The sequence below is a fragment of the Rhinolophus ferrumequinum genome, assembly GCF_004115265.2.
Source record: "Rhinolophus ferrumequinum isolate MPI-CBG mRhiFer1 chromosome 15 unlocalized genomic scaffold, mRhiFer1_v1.p scaffold_54_arrow_ctg1_1, whole genome shotgun sequence".
Lineage (NCBI taxonomy): Eukaryota > Metazoa > Chordata > Mammalia > Chiroptera > Rhinolophidae > Rhinolophus > Rhinolophus ferrumequinum.
The window spans coordinates 36,228-50,912 of record NW_022680357.1 but is presented as its reverse complement, the minus strand read 5'-3'; the positions used below and the strand labels follow the sequence as shown (position 1 = coordinate 50,912).

General features: G+C 52.6%; 2 protein-coding genes across 4 annotated transcripts; one reads left to right on the top strand and one right to left on the bottom strand.

Moving 5' to 3' along the window:
- Nucleotides 1-10: 10 nt before the first annotated feature.
- On the bottom strand, nt 11-10,160 carry RUSF1 (RUS family member 1). Of its 2 annotated transcripts, XM_033101694.1 has the most exons (13): nt 9,816-10,157; nt 9,548-9,662; nt 8,315-8,360; nt 6,701-6,733; nt 6,516-6,621; nt 4,396-4,497; nt 3,299-3,369; nt 3,037-3,221; nt 2,900-2,957; nt 1,542-1,612; nt 771-914; nt 590-667; nt 11-127 (listed from the first exon to the last, which is right to left on the bottom strand). In XM_033101694.1, the coding sequence occupies exons 1-13, from the start codon at nt 10,101-10,103 to the stop codon at nt 30-32; spliced, it is 1,395 nt and encodes a 464-aa protein (XP_032957585.1). In that variant the 5' UTR covers nt 10,104-10,157; the 3' UTR covers nt 11-29. The 2 variants fall into 2 exon arrangements, with proteins under 2 accessions (XP_032957585.1, XP_032957586.1); XM_033101695.1 differs by lacking the exon at nt 6,701-6,733 and having other exon boundaries at nt 9,816-10,160.
- Nucleotides 10,161-13,638: 3,478 nt separating this feature from the next.
- On the top strand, nt 13,639-14,563 carry AHSP (alpha hemoglobin stabilizing protein). Of its 2 annotated transcripts, none has more exons than XM_033102011.1 (3): nt 13,639-13,753; nt 13,919-13,997; nt 14,214-14,563. In XM_033102011.1, the coding sequence occupies exons 2-3, from the start codon at nt 13,923-13,925 to the stop codon at nt 14,415-14,417; spliced, it is 279 nt and encodes a 92-aa protein (XP_032957902.1). In that variant the 5' UTR covers nt 13,639-13,753; nt 13,919-13,922; the 3' UTR covers nt 14,418-14,563. The 2 variants fall into 2 exon arrangements, with proteins under 2 accessions (XP_032957902.1, XP_032957903.1); XM_033102012.1 differs by having other exon boundaries at nt 13,689-13,753; nt 13,923-13,997.
- The last annotated feature ends 122 nt before the right edge of the window (nt 14,564-14,685 follow it).

Sequence of the window (14,685 nt, the reverse complement as noted above, 5' to 3'; positions counted from 1 at the left end):
TGGGCGGGGGCCTGGCCTCCGTCAGCTGCTCACAAGACCTTCTTCTCTGGAGATGGGAGCCACGTGGCCCTCCACTCATCCACTTCCAGCTGGTGCTTCTCAGTCTTCCAGCCCGCGTCCTGCAGTCCTAGGGAGGTCACAGGGGGACTAAGGGAGGAGTCTGGGCTGACCCTGGAGACGGGTAAAGGAGCGGCAGGTTGGGTACAGGCTCTGTGCCCTATGCCTTGCCTCTGCTGGGTCACCTCTGGCATAAAATGAGGCTAAAACCTAATCTGATTGCAGCAAGAATTCAGAACCAGCACGTGGAAAAGGCTGAAAAGGAGCAGCTGCTAAATAAAAGATTAGCACTGGTCATTTGTGGAAGTGCCCTCACTTCCTGTCCTTCAGCCAACTGGCATTACAGACTGTCAACACTGACAGCCTCAGGGACCATTGTGACCCTCCATCCTGCAGACGGGGAAACTGAGGCCCAGACTTAGCTCACAGAGAGAACCCGGGTCTACCCCCTCCCAGGTAGAGGGCAGGGGAGGGGGCAGGAAGGGCCCCTGGGGACCAGGCGTCAGAGGCCAGGGAGCCTTCTGGATATTACCTTTCAAGAACTTTGGGAATAGCTTGTCCAACACTTGGTGTGTCTCCTTGACGACGACCCAGCTCTCTTTCTCAGGACCTGGAGAGGGTGTAGAACCAGCTCGGGTCCCCCAGCCAAGCAGAGTCCATCCTCTCTCCACCCCACTTTAAATCCTCAGCAGTGTAGGTTAGGAAGCTCTTACCTGCTCGTACTCGGTGCCTCAGTTTCTCCAGCTCTGCTGGGAGCGGCCCCTCTCCCTGCAGGGCTCCAAGCACCAGCCCGTGTGTGGCTGCCCTCAGGACGGTCTCAGGGCCAGCCTTGTGGCTCAGAACCACCTGCACCTGGTCTGGAGACCCAGGGACAGACTGGTACCTTTGCAAGCCACCTCCCCACACACTTAACTCTACCACCCTGCTTCATTCCCGTCTGCCCCGAGACCTTGGCCTGGCGTGGAAGGCCACCTCTCACGCATTCCTTTCCAACACCCCCTTCTGCTGCTCCCCAGTGCTCTGACCAAACTGAAACACCCAGTTTCCCATTGCAGTTTCACAGCAGCTCACTGAGGTGGTTTCCTCTGCAGGTCTTTAATGGCCAGTGAGAATAAGCACTTTTGCCACACGACCAGCAGACCAATAAACTTTAGTACTCTTTCCATGAAGAGATGACTCCCGATGGGAGAAAAAAGTGGTTCCCCTGAGGTAATCAAAGGTCAGGAACCGATTGGATTAACTGGGTTTTGATCCTCACAAAACACTGCAGGTAGCAAGGCAGGTATTGTCAGCTCCATGTTGCAGAGGGGAGAAGTACATTTCCCTGGGGCACGCACCTGCAACGCCTCAGTCTAAGATCCCCTCGGAACAGAACACAGACTCCAAGTGGTCCAGGGCCTGTCCAGGGCTTATGGCCCTGGAGCTACAAGAATGAGGCTGAGCCCAGGAGGGCAAGTCCAAGGCTGGGAGGACATGGCACTTACTTTGCGGCTGGTCCCAATGGAGAAGGTAGGGTTCTTGGTGCCCGTCCACCAGCTGCTGCAGCTCAGAGACACTGAAGGAAAGGAGAGGGCAGTGGGGGAGGGGAAGCCAAGGGAGGAGCAAGCATCCCATCAGCTGCGCAGTGGCCCGCTAACCCTAATGTCCACACTTCCCGTCTGTCCTTTAGCTGTGCTCATGCAGCTGACAGCCGGCCTTCGTTTCTTCCCGCATCTAGTCATCATTCGCCTCACCCACCCATTCCTCCTTCATCCAACAAATATATCCTTTAAATCTAGTCTACAAGGTATGATCAAAACACACAGAGCAAGTTTACAAAAATGTATTATAGGAAAACACACGTTGCCATGCATGAATCCCCCTCAGGATACTCCCCCTCGCTTAGAACACACTTACCCATCGTTCTTGCCACTTTCTGAAGCAGTTTGGGGAGCCCTCTTTCGTGATTGTCTTTAGTTGCGCTGTTGTGGCTGCCTCCATGTCCTGAATCAATTCAAAATGTTTGCCTTTCACGGTTGCTTTGACTTTGGTGAAGAGCCAGAAGTCGCACGGTTCCAGATCCAGTGAATAAGGTGGAGGAGGACACACATAATGTCTTTGCCATATACCATAAGCGATGTGTGACACGGAATCTTTGTTGTGATCACAAAATACAGTGAATGCTGCTGCCGAGTGCCACCTAACAGAAAGGCAGGGATCTTCAACATGGGAAGCTACACATCGGAACCTTAGTAACAATGTGTGACAAGTTTCAAGTTGTTTGGTGCAGTCAGTCAGATGTGAGCTACACTTGAGAGAAGGTGTGTTTTAAAGTGTGCCGTAAATCATCCTCCACCATGACAACGTTCCGTGTCACTCACTGCTTCCGCTAGGGCAATTTCTGTCAAATAAGAACATTATGTGTGTCCTCACCCACCTTATTCTGTGGATCTGACACCGTGCGACTTCTGGCTCTTCCCCCAAGTTAAATGGTTCAGGACATCGAGGCAGCCACGCCAGTGCAACTAGAGACACTCACGAAAGAGGACTTCCAGAACTGCTTCAGAAAGTGGCAAGAATGTTGGGATAAGTGTGTTTGAAGTGAGGAGGTGTATTTTGAGGGGGATTAATGGCAACGTGTCTTTCACTATAATAAATTTTTAAAATTTTAACATTCACCATAGTGTTTGATCATACCTCGTATGTCACCCACCCTGCTGCCCTCAAGCACTCCTGCTGACTGGTCCTAGAAAAACCTAGAGCACAGGTGCAGCCTGGTGGGAAGGCCAGCGTGTAAGGGGATAACATGCATGTCTGGGTAGTGGGTGCTAGTAGTGATGAGTGGGAAACACTGGGTACTTACCTGGAGATCAAGCGATGTAGGGGGACCCCCAGGGAGAGAGACAGACACTGCCAGAAACCTGTGGGAAGTGGGAAGTCAGGAATCCCAGGCAGGGGACAGATGGAGAGACACAGGACTGGAAAACGGGGCTGGGTCACCTGTCCACAGTGGCTCCATCTGATTGGCTGAAGTGGGGTCTAGTACCTCCCCCCTCTGAAGGAAGTGCTTCAGAACCAGCCAGAGCCGGCCTTCATTCAAGGTCTCTATAACAAGGGCTCGGACTGCCCGGTAGTTGGCGTAGATGTGGAGGGCAGTGAGGAGGAAGAAACAGCCGAGGCTGAAGCTGAAGTGAGAGAGTGAGGTGGTCAATAGGGGCAGAGGCCCCCCGGGCACCCCACCCAGTGCTTGCCCTCGACTTACCTGGGGCAATCCGACACCAGGGGAAGCAACAAGAGGCTAATGAGGAGCCCTGCCAGGTTCACCAGCGTCTCCTGGGAAACGGCAGAGGGGTTGGGAGCTGCAGGGCTCCCTTCCAGGCCAGACCGAATAATCTTGAGTCCCTTTCACACGCTCCTCCCTGTCCCAGAGTCTCCCAGTGCTTCCTACACTGATGAGGGAGCCTCGTAAATTTTTAACATTTTTAGTGAGTGAGCTGTCATTTAAAAGATATCATCTGCTTGCTTCATCTGCCCATCCTGCCCCGGTAAATACAATGCCCTTGAAACATGTCTCCTTTGTTTGCAAGAGTCACCTAAGTAGCCCCACGCTCAGGCAAGTAAATATCTAGAGTGGGGAAGTATTTTTGTGTCGTGGTTTAAAAAGCCCCTTGGTATGCAGTAACTGGTCAAGGAATGACCTAGGAAGAAAGGCACAAGATCTAAACCTCTTCCCTGGAGAATCAATGTTGTTAGATCCCTCTGATGGCTTGAGATCGCCTGGCTGAGCTCACCCCAGGGGAAAGGACCCCAAGCTGCCGGCTCCACCTCCCCATGAGGGAGGAGTCTGGGCTGGTACCCCTACTACTGTGCTCCCCAGGAGATTTGGTCCTGGCACTAAGGGGTGTGCGGCTGGAGAGCTTTTCTTACCCTGCCACCCTGACCGGGGATGGCTGTGGGGGTGTGACAGTAAACTGGGCACCGGAAGCCGGGGGAGCTCAGGAGCAGAGGGACCACCTCTTCCCCAGGTGGGAACAGTCACTTCCAGCAGCCAGTCAGTGGTAATAAAGCCTGGGTCTGCTATGGGGCTGCACGTAAGCCCAGGTCGCCCCTGGGAGGTGTCACTGCATCTGTGCACTGAGGGAAGCCTGGAGCCTTAGAAACACAGCTGGGGTTGGGGGAGGGCTGAGGGGTTAGGAGGAGCCAGGCCTGCGGTGTGCTTCCTTCTCCTTCCCTAACAACCTACAGTTCCTGAGACGGGGGACGCGTCCGGGGGACCCAGGAGCACTCGGGTGCTTCTCTCCACACTCCTCCAGTGACCTGGCCTGACGCGCTGCCATCCCTCCCATTCCGGCTGCTCACCTGGCTGCTGTCCTTGGCTGACACGTCGGCCATGTTGTTTCTCCGGGCCTGGTGCATGGTCAGTGCAGCCCGAGTGGCCCCGCCAGCCACGCTCACAATGCACTGCGTGGGAGAGGGGAGAGTAAAAGTCTGAGTGGCCACGAGCTGTGCCAACACGGACGCTTCTGTGGGCGAGCCACGCAAACAGCTAAACCAGCTCAAGAAAACCAGGCCTCAGGCGACCCCACAGCAAAACCCTGGACGCCGTCCCTGGTCTTTTGTTCTCACCGGCTCTTCCGCTGGGTCCATGACCCCTGCCCGCCCTGTTCTAGGAGAAAACTCACGTTCTGCCTGCAATCTGACCCTGTGGACCCAGCCCCAAGGACACTCACTTCCTTCCCCAAGATGGAGGCCCAGAGAACCCCGAGCCCAGAAGTCCCAGCCCTAACGTCCCTTTGGCCGCAGCCTCCCCTCGCACAGCTCCTGGGCCCAGTCTGCTTACTCCCCACCTGCCTGGAACTGACTCCACGCTCTGACTGCCCAGCAAAGGCCCATCCACGCCTCCAGGCCAGTTCAAAGCCCACGCTGCTGCCTCATCTCCCAGGACACCCGGTCTCTCCCTCCGAGATGCAGGACGGTCAAGCTCATTGGGGACCGTCCCTGACCCCCTTCATTCATCGCCTACTGATCAAATCTTAGATGTCAGGCACAGATTTAGGCACTGACCACATGGAACCTCCCCAGCCTTGTGAAGGTCTTTATCCTAAGAGCAATGGGCGGGGACGTGACCGGGTCTGATGTCCCTCTTACAAGGACCATAGGCTGCTCCACGAGGACTGCAGAGGAGTGAGAGCGGGAGCGGGAGCCTACATAGGAAGCGACTGTGCTCTTTCTGCATCGAGGAACCGCCAGGTGGCACGGGGACGGAGGATGAATGGACTGGAGAGTCAGGAGGGGAAATAACAGAACCGAGTGGGGATATGGCTGAGGTGACAGGTGAAGGGGGAGGAGGAGACATGGATGACCGCCGGGCTTTGGGCTGGTGTACCTGGGGAACAGAGGTGCTGGTCACCGAAACGAGAACTCTAGAGAGGGTCGGGCTGAGGTGGAGAGGGGGGGAAGAGGATGAAGGTCGTGGCCATGTTATCCCTCAAGTGAAGAGACTGAGGCCGCAGGTGGTGTTCAGAGCAGAATTTGAAAAGTGGCAGATTTGAAATGTGGCAGATTTGAAATGTGGCAGATTTGAAATGTGGTCCACAGCTACCAGTGGTTTTTTTCTGGGGCTTCCTGCCCTGAGGGGAAAGGGTGCTCGTGGCACTGAGTGCCCGGACCAACGCAGCTGAACATCCTCCTCCACAAAGACCCGCTGCACGTGAGACAGCGGCAGTGTGAGGAACACGTGTGAGGAACACGGCTTTAACGGGCTTCTGAACGGACGGGCCTGGGGGAGGGTCGTACGTTGCCTTAGGACTCCTCCCTGCGCCAGGCACTCACCCTGTGAAGACAGGCCTAGGTCTTCAGCGAACCATGTTGGCTTCCACGTCCCCCCTGGAGGCGGCCAGCCTGAAGGAACTGCGAGGACAGGCCTGGCAGAGGAAGGGCTCGCGTGTGCCTCGCGTGTCCCCACAGCCTCACCCCGTGACCTGTGCTGTCTCGCCACCAGACCATGACCATGCAGCTCTATCTGCTCAGAATAACCTCCTTGCACCTTCAACTCGTCCGTCAGGACCCAGACCCACGGGAGGACTTTCTGCACCTCCTCCCTAGGCCAGACTTCCCGCTGTACCTCTTGCCCCTCTGCTTCTCATCTGGAATACCTAGAGCTGGGGGCGGGGGTGGGCACATTCTGTGCCAAACACGAGGCAGACATCAGTAAATAGCTTACTGAAAGAACGAGAGGAATCCGGGAGCTGCGCCCCAGATGCTGACCACAGAGCACCCCTTCTCCCCGCTCCGGGCACCCTCACGTGCCGTGGCTCTTGGCACTGCCTCTGACTGACTATCTGACACCACGGGCTGTATGGCTGGAGAAGGAACACAAGAAACTGCTGCATCGGAGCAGAAACATCTGAACGTTTTCATTCCTCCGGGTGCAGGCTGAGCCCACACAGCACCAGGCAGATGTCTTGGGGCCCAGGTACCTTGGCCAGGTTGCTGATGCAAATGATCACAGTGAAACTGATCGGGTACATGGGCGCCATAATCTCCAGGAACATGGCTGCGTCGTTGAGGATGTCGGCAAAAAGCCTGCGGGAAGGATCGGAGGTTAGATGTCAGGGGTGGGGCCTTCCCGACGCAGAGCCCCCTCCTCCGAGGCCCGGCTCACCTCCACTGCTTGGCATTACAGTCCAGCTTGCTCCTGTCGGGGAGGAGAGTCTGGTTTGCAATTAGATTGAAGGAGAAAGCCCCCTGCGGGCAGTCCAGGCCACCCTTAGGCCATGGTACGGTCTGAAGGGCTCAGAAAACCCACACCCCAGCCAGACATCTGCCCCAGCACCCTGTCACTACTGCCTGAAATGTCCCTGTGAGCTGGGAGGACCTCCGGTGGCCATTGAGTGTTCTCCCCTTCCTAACCCGTGACACACACACCAAGGGAAAACACTGCCTATGGCTGCTCCCCATTTTCCTGCTCTCCGCTGACAGACGCTAGCCCTGGCTTCCCCTGCCATCTCCCCTCTTCTTCTCCTGCTTCAAGGGTACCCAGCAAGCAGTCCACATATTTTGGACTGGTAAACACAACATTTAGTGTAACCCCCCTGCATTTCATAGCTAACTACTGAGAGAAAGCATAGGACTTCCCTTGGGTCCCGTGGGGAGTGGGGGGTAAGGGCAAGAGAAAGAGAAAGAGCCAGGCTCTGACCTCCAGGCCTGGTGTGCTCCTATTACACAGCACGCGGACGGCAGCTTCTCCTCCCCGACCCACGCACAGACACCTTGGGCTGCTTCTCCAAGGCCCCAACGCGGGAGACGTGGCGGCCCCAGGGCAGCGTTGGCCCTGACCCTTCATCTGAACTCTCCTGAGGAAAAGGGGGCGCTCCTGGGTGGGGAATGGGCCACATAGCAAACAAAGGCGGGCCTGTGGGGACACGTGGGCCTGGTCTAGGGCTCTGCCCAATAACGCAGCCTGATACCACGGACAGACTACAGGCTTCAGGTTCAAATCCCACCTCACTGGTTACAAGCTGTGGGATGTGGGTAACTGCCATCGTAGGTTTGCTTCACATCTGTAAAATGTACACCTTCAATCCTACTCCACAAAGTTGTTATGAGAATTAGACAAGACATACAGGGAGCTTATGAGGCAACGGGAAGTGTTAACAGCAGCGAATGTTTACTGAGCACCTACTGGGTGCCATGCAATGTGTGAAGCAATCGCATAAGCTGTCTCTCTTAACTTAATGACCACAGTAACTGGCAGATAGAAACCACTCCTGGGGCTGCCCAGCACTGACTCGAGGAGGCGGCAGGCAGCAGATGCTCAGTCCCTCGGGGCCCAGTGACAGTGATCGCACGTGGGAAGGACCCTGGTCTTCCACGTGGGAAGTACGGTCTCCCTCAGCAGGGGCTGACGAAGCGCCTGAACCAGCACAGTAGCCTCTGGAGTAACGTCATTCCTTCCAAGCACTGTCCCTCCAGGCTTCTTTCAACAAGCACACAGAGGACACGTGGTGACAGGAAGCCAGTGGCAGACCAGTGCTCCTGAAGGCACATCTGGTCAGAGCAATGGCTGTGGCTTCAATGCCAGGGGACCTGTGGTGAGCCACCTGTACTGGGTCCTGTAACGAAAGACTCCTTGGCTCTAATGATGTCACTGCTGAAAGTCCCCTCCCCTGGAGACTGGACGGAGAGAGCGGGTGCTGACAATACAGCCAGGGCTAAGACAGACGGGACCACGGTCCGTGGGAATGGCCAGAAGTCTCTGACCAGGAGAGAAACTCACCCCTTCCACCAGGCAAAGACGATGCGGCCCAGCATGCCCATTGAGTCTGGGGAGAGAGGCACTGATGAGGAAGGAACGAGGAAAAGCCTTGGGCCTGTGGGGCCTGGCACCGAAATGGCTGATTTGCGTGGGAGCTGTCTGGTCCGGTAAGCTCTAGACAGACCAGCGGGATCAAGGGGCCAGACGTGCCCAGACTCCGCTCCTCAGTGTGCACCCAGGAGACACGGACCAGAAACGGTCTTGACAACATTGCTCATAAAAGCAAAAGGCTAGGGATACTGCAAACACTCATCAGCAAAAACAATTCGGGTCCTTCCTTTCACTTAATGGCCTAGTAGACAGCTGTGAAAAACCAATGGGCTCACCTCAGCACAGACGAATCCTAGTATCTTACGTGAGAAGTCAGTCATGAAGACTGTCTACAGCACAATATACTTCTCATATAGCTCTAAAGCAACGCACACTAAACAGTGCAGTGTTTCCGTGTACATGCATGTACATGGTAACAGCTGTGTGACACCGAGGGCAGTGGGGGGCCATGGTCCTGCTGATGGGAGACACATGGCAGTTTCCCTTCCCTGCCCCACCCTGTAGGGCCACGGTACCAAACTGTCCCTTTATTTATTAGTGGCTTTTCAAAAAGCAGTACATACTAAACAAGTGGCTACTCGAGTTACTACGCACCATCCAGTATCCCAGGGAATCTAAACCGCCTTTGAGTCTTCCCAGAATCTCCTCTCTCCTACTCGGGAGACCAAGTACGATTTATTTTCCCCAATTTCCCAAACCCAGGCACCCGGCACTTTAATGCAGTAACAGCACTCGTGGGCAGTTCTCCACAGAGACCAGGGTAAAGCGAGGGGACGGCTAGCTTAGGGGGTGTGGGCTCCAGATGACTTAGGGACTGAACAGCATGGAGGTGGCTGCAAGGGGGGCGAGTGGGACGAGGGCATCCGGCATTGGGAGGCCTATTAAAGTTGGATAAAGCCAATAAAAAAGTCAGACTGACTCCACTGAATTTTGTGTTTTCATCAACAGGGTACGAGGCACTCTTCTAGGCACTGGGGAGACGTGGCCCCCAGACCTCATCAGGCATCGGTCTGTAAATACACACATCAGCGGCCAGAACACGGGGCGAGGGGCCAAGGAGGGGCTGGGCTCACAGGAGGAGGCCAGAGAGACGGAAGGGCTGAGAGCAGCAGCGACAGGTCGGGCTCCCGGGGCCCGGCTTACCTTTCACCAGCCAGGTGGCTGTGGCAGCGGAAACGGAGGCTTGCGCGTCCCCCACCCCGATGCCCAGGAGGACCGCGTGGGTGGCCAGGGAGCCCGAGAGACTGGAGGCGAAGGCCTGGGGAAGAAAGCAGTCGGGTGAGCAGTGGGCGCGCGAGCACGGGACTCTAAGTCTGTCACCGGCGCTCCTTGGTGTGTGACCTGGGACCCATCCCGTCTGCAGGCGGGGAGGCAGGTGGCCGCCCGCCCCAGGTGGCCGCGCCCCGCTGACCTGCACGGAATCCCACAGCTGGTAGGGCAGGTAGTCCGGGCTGACGCTCTCCGGGAAGCCCTGGGGCAGGAAGACGGTCAGCAGCCGGGAGGCCAGCGGTGAGGCGGGCCCCGGCGGACCCCCTGCGCCCCCATCTCGCCCTTCGGGCTTCACTTCAAAGGCCCCGGAGAGCCCCCCCCAGGCCTCCCACTGCAGGCGCCCGTCCGCAGCGGCGCAGCAGCCTCGGGCCGCCCGGGAGCCGAACTGCTCGGAGCAGAGCGGAGCCGTGGGGCCGGCACGCTCGGCCATCCCTCCTCACTTGCTCCAGGCATGCGCGGCGCGCGACGCGCGACGTGGCCGGGGCACGTTTCCGGCGCCGCTACGGCGGCTGCACAGGGATAACCTTCCTCCCGCCTTTGGGAACCCGGAAGCGGACGCTCCTTCTCGGCTCCCCGGCCCCGCCGCTGATACCCCAGGGCCGCTTCCGACCCTCGTTCTCTGTAGCATTTTCTGGCGAGGCCGCTGGAGCAGTGGGGGCCCTGTGGCCGGGTCCTGGGGCCCCCGCAGCCTCCAGTTACGGGGAGAAGGAAGAAGCATCCGGGGAACCTTTGTGTCCCAGGTCGGTGCTGCTGCCGTCCGTCCTCTCGCCCTGCAGGACCGCGACCCTTGACCTTGGCACTGGTTTATTCCCAGGGTCTTGTAGCAGTGCCCCGCCCAAGGCAGGTGCCAAATACCTACCACAGGCTTGTGTCTGTGAAGTGAGTTCAAGTTTACAAAACTGAAAATGGCAAAAGCATTCATGTAGTCATTCAGCAAACATTTAGTGAGCAGCTGCTACTCCTGTAGGCACTGAGGCAGGATTTAAATCTGAGGCTAATGACTTTAGAGTTATTCTTTCTTTTTTATTTTGCATTCTTTTTAAGAATTACTAAATAACAGAAGGATACATTCTTGCTGTAAAATAATTCAAACAATAATATAGATAAGTAAGGTCAAACTCTCCCTTGACATTTATCCTTTTTGACGTGTCCCAACAAATACCAGTCAATCCCCAGAAGTAAATATTGTTTACCATTAAACACACACACACACACACACACACACATATATATATATATATATATATATATATATATATATATAGAGAGAGAGAGAGAGAGAGAGAGAGAGAGAGAGAGAGGCGTGTAGATGGGGGAGAGAGAGATTTACATGTAAGCCCCACTCTCATGGCCCCCAATTGCAGCCTGGGGTAGCCCTCTCTACACACACACACACACACACACACATATATATATATATATATATATATATATATATATATATAGAGAGAGAGAGAGAGAGAGAGAGGCGTGTAGATGGGGGAGAGAGAGATTTACATGTAAGCCCCACTCTCATGGCCCCCAATTGCAGCCTGGGGTAGCCCTCTCTACTGTAGTTCATCTCACATTTGTCTGAGATCTTTTCATATCAGCACAGATGTATCTACCTCATTTATTTTCATAGCTGCATGTCATGCCATAGCATGAATATGCCATACGTAGTTTGTATAAAGATCCCCCTATTAATGGACATTTAGGTTGATTCTGCCTTTTCATTATTACAAACCGGAATCGTAAATTCCTTGTATAGGCCTTTTTGAGCACTGATTATGAATATTTCTTTAAAATAGAGAGCAAAGCAGAATCGCTGGATTAAGGGTATGTATACTTTAATTAGAACAAGTGTTGTCAAATTATTCCTCTAAAAAGTGTTACCAATTTACATACCTAACAGTGTATGGAAATGCACGTTATAATCAAGATACATATATTTCCATTATTTGCAAAAAGTTCCCTCGGGCATCTTTGCATGTTCATCTCCACTCATGTATTCTGATTCCAGGTAAACACTGACCTGCTTTTCATCACCATTGTTGTCTAGTCTAGGATTTTATAGGAATAAAATTATACTGTATATAGTCTCTTGTGTCTGGCTTCTTTGCCTCAGCATAATGGTTTTGAGATTCACTCATGTCACAAGTACCATTAGTCTGTTCCTTTTTATTGCTGAGTAGTATTCCATTGTGTGATTATACCACAATTTGTATATCCACTCACTGGTTATTGGACATTTAGTTTATTTCCAGTTTTGGGTTATTATGAATAAAGCTGCTATAAACATTACCTTGTAAGTATTTTTATAGACATGAATGTTCATTCCTCACAAACTCCACCTTGGAGTGGTATTGCTGGGTTGTGTTGAACTTTATAAAAAATTGCCAAATTGTTTTCCAAAGTGTTCTACCATTTTACACCCTCACTAGCAATGCATGAGAATTCTGGTTGTCCCATATCCTCACTGACACGTAAATAGTCTTTTAAAATTTTAGTCACTGTAGTGAGAATGTAGTTGTATCACATTGTAGCTTTAATTTGCATTTCCCTGGTAAGTGATAATGTTGATTGTCTTTGCATGTCCTTATCATATTTGTATATCTTATTTGTGAAGTGTCTGTTCCAAGCTTTTGCCCATGTGAAAAACTGGGTTGTCTTAACATGGAACTATAAGAGTTTACATGTTCTTTGTTAGGTAGTATTGCAATTATTTCTCCTAGTGGTAACAAATATTTTCTACCCTAGAAAAATGAAAATATGTTCACACAAAAATCTGTACACAAATATTTATAGCAGCTTTATTCATGCTTGCCCCAAACTGCAGGTCGTCTAGATGTCCGTCAGTGGGTGGATGAATAAACAGACTATGGGGTATCCACACAAGGCACACTCAGCTATGAAAAGGAACAACTTACTGCTACTGGCAACGAGTCAGATGAACATTAAGGGTATTACTGTGAGTGAAAGACGCCGGTCTTCAAGGTTACGTACTGCATGATGCCACTACAGGGTATACTCAGAACACTGAACTGTAGTCGTGGAGAACAGATGAGCACTTGGCAGGGTTTAGGGCTGGTACTGGGTGTGACTACAAGGGGAGAACATGAAGGAGTTTTGGGGGCGACGGAAATGTTCTATATGCTGACTGTGGTAGTAGTTACACGAATCTATGAATTAAAATTCATAAATTGCACACCAAACAGAGATCAATTTTGCTATATGTTAACTAAGAAAATGCTATAAACAAAAAAGCAAATCAACAAACGTCTAATAGGTGCCTATGAATGTTGGTTTTTGAGTGCTGAAAGATGTGACAGGAAATAAATCTTTAATGCTGGTTACTTTGTAGGGGGAGGGAGCAAAGATGATCACCTTTTCTGAGTATAAAATACACCTTTTTTGTATTGTTTCATGTATCTCAGTACATGATAATTCTGAAATTTGGAAAACAGTAGGGAACTACTTAAAAAGATGTTTCTGTTTTGTCGAATACCTGATGATATATTAGAGAACAAGGTAAATATGTCTCCTTGCAAAGCACAGCCTGGTGGAGTTCAGTCCTCATGTCTTACAGATGGCTCGTTTGCAAAATGTGACTGCTTGCGTAATAGGGTATTTTATAAGGATAAATACTTTAACAGATGCTTGAAACAGTGCCTGGCATAAATGATAAAGATAATGTAAACTGTTATTAATATATCACCTAGGTGTTGGGACAATAATTGCCATCACAATGTAGTGATGATTTAAAAGTGCCTGTCATGAAATGGGGTCAGGTAATGTTTGTTTTGTTAGCGTTTGGTGCCTGGATGGTGGGGTGCGGGGCAGAGGGCAAGGGTCTGTCCCTGGTCTGGTTCTCCGCGTCTCGCCACTTATCTGTTGTTTCCCAGCCTTGCTATCTTTCTAACTTCAGGGAAGCCTCTCCCTCCTTTCCCCTCCCATGCTTGACCTATCACCCGCCTTCAGACCCTGATGCAGGGCGTTTCCCTCTGAGGCTGACACTTTACTCCTCACCTACATCTAGCTTGGCACAGAAGGACATACATATCCTGAAAAGTGTGGGTGAAAGCACCTTGCGACCTGAAGGTGAGCCAACCTGGTAGAAGGTGGTTTCAAATCAGGGCGGGGTTTGAAAGGTATCTGAGGGAAGTCGTCCTGCAGGTTACCAGGAATCTTTAGGGGGAGTGGGGAACTGGGGGAAATACCCAGGGATGAGGGGAAAGGATACTTAAATTGTTTTTCTCTGCACAGGCAGATGGCGCTTCTTCAGGCTAATAAAGATCTCATTTCCACAGGAATGAAGGAATTTAATGTTTTGCTGAATCAGCAGGTAAGCCAGGCATTCTATTCCAAAGGACAGGCCTGGGGTGGTAGATGGTGGTGGGTGAGGGCAGAGAAGGGAGGATAATTCGGAGCAGAGAGAGTAATGGTGGAATTGATAGAAACAACTAGAGACAGGGAATACAGAGAGAAGAGGGTGTCCGGGTTTGTGGGTTATTCCTGAATGACACTGCTGACCACACTATCCACCCTCCCCACCCCCCAGGTCTTCACTGACCCTCCAATCACTGAAGAAGCCATGGTGACTGTACTGGACGACTGGGTGAACTTCTATGTCAACTATTACAGGCAACATGTGGTGGGAGAAGAGCAGGAGCGGGACAGGGCTGTGCAGGAGCTGCGGCAACAGCTGAGAACGTTGTGCGCCCCTTTCCTGGACAAGTATAAGGCCTTCCTGAAGTCTCTGTAAGCGCCAAGCTTTTCTCCTGGCCCAGAGAGCTAGGCCTGCGTCTGCGAGAAACCCTGAAATCCTGCCTCTGAACCCTTCAAGTCCTCAGGCTCTGCGCCTTCTTGGTGTTATCCACCTCGACACCCCAATAAAGGCCCACACTGGTATTGCTGGTCTTCCTGGCTCTTTGATTGTCTGTCCCTGACTTGGTCCCTTTTCCTTCAGACCGCCTGTAAAAGCGGCTCTGGCCTCTGGAGTCTCCATCTCAGCCCTGTGCCCCTTCCTAACC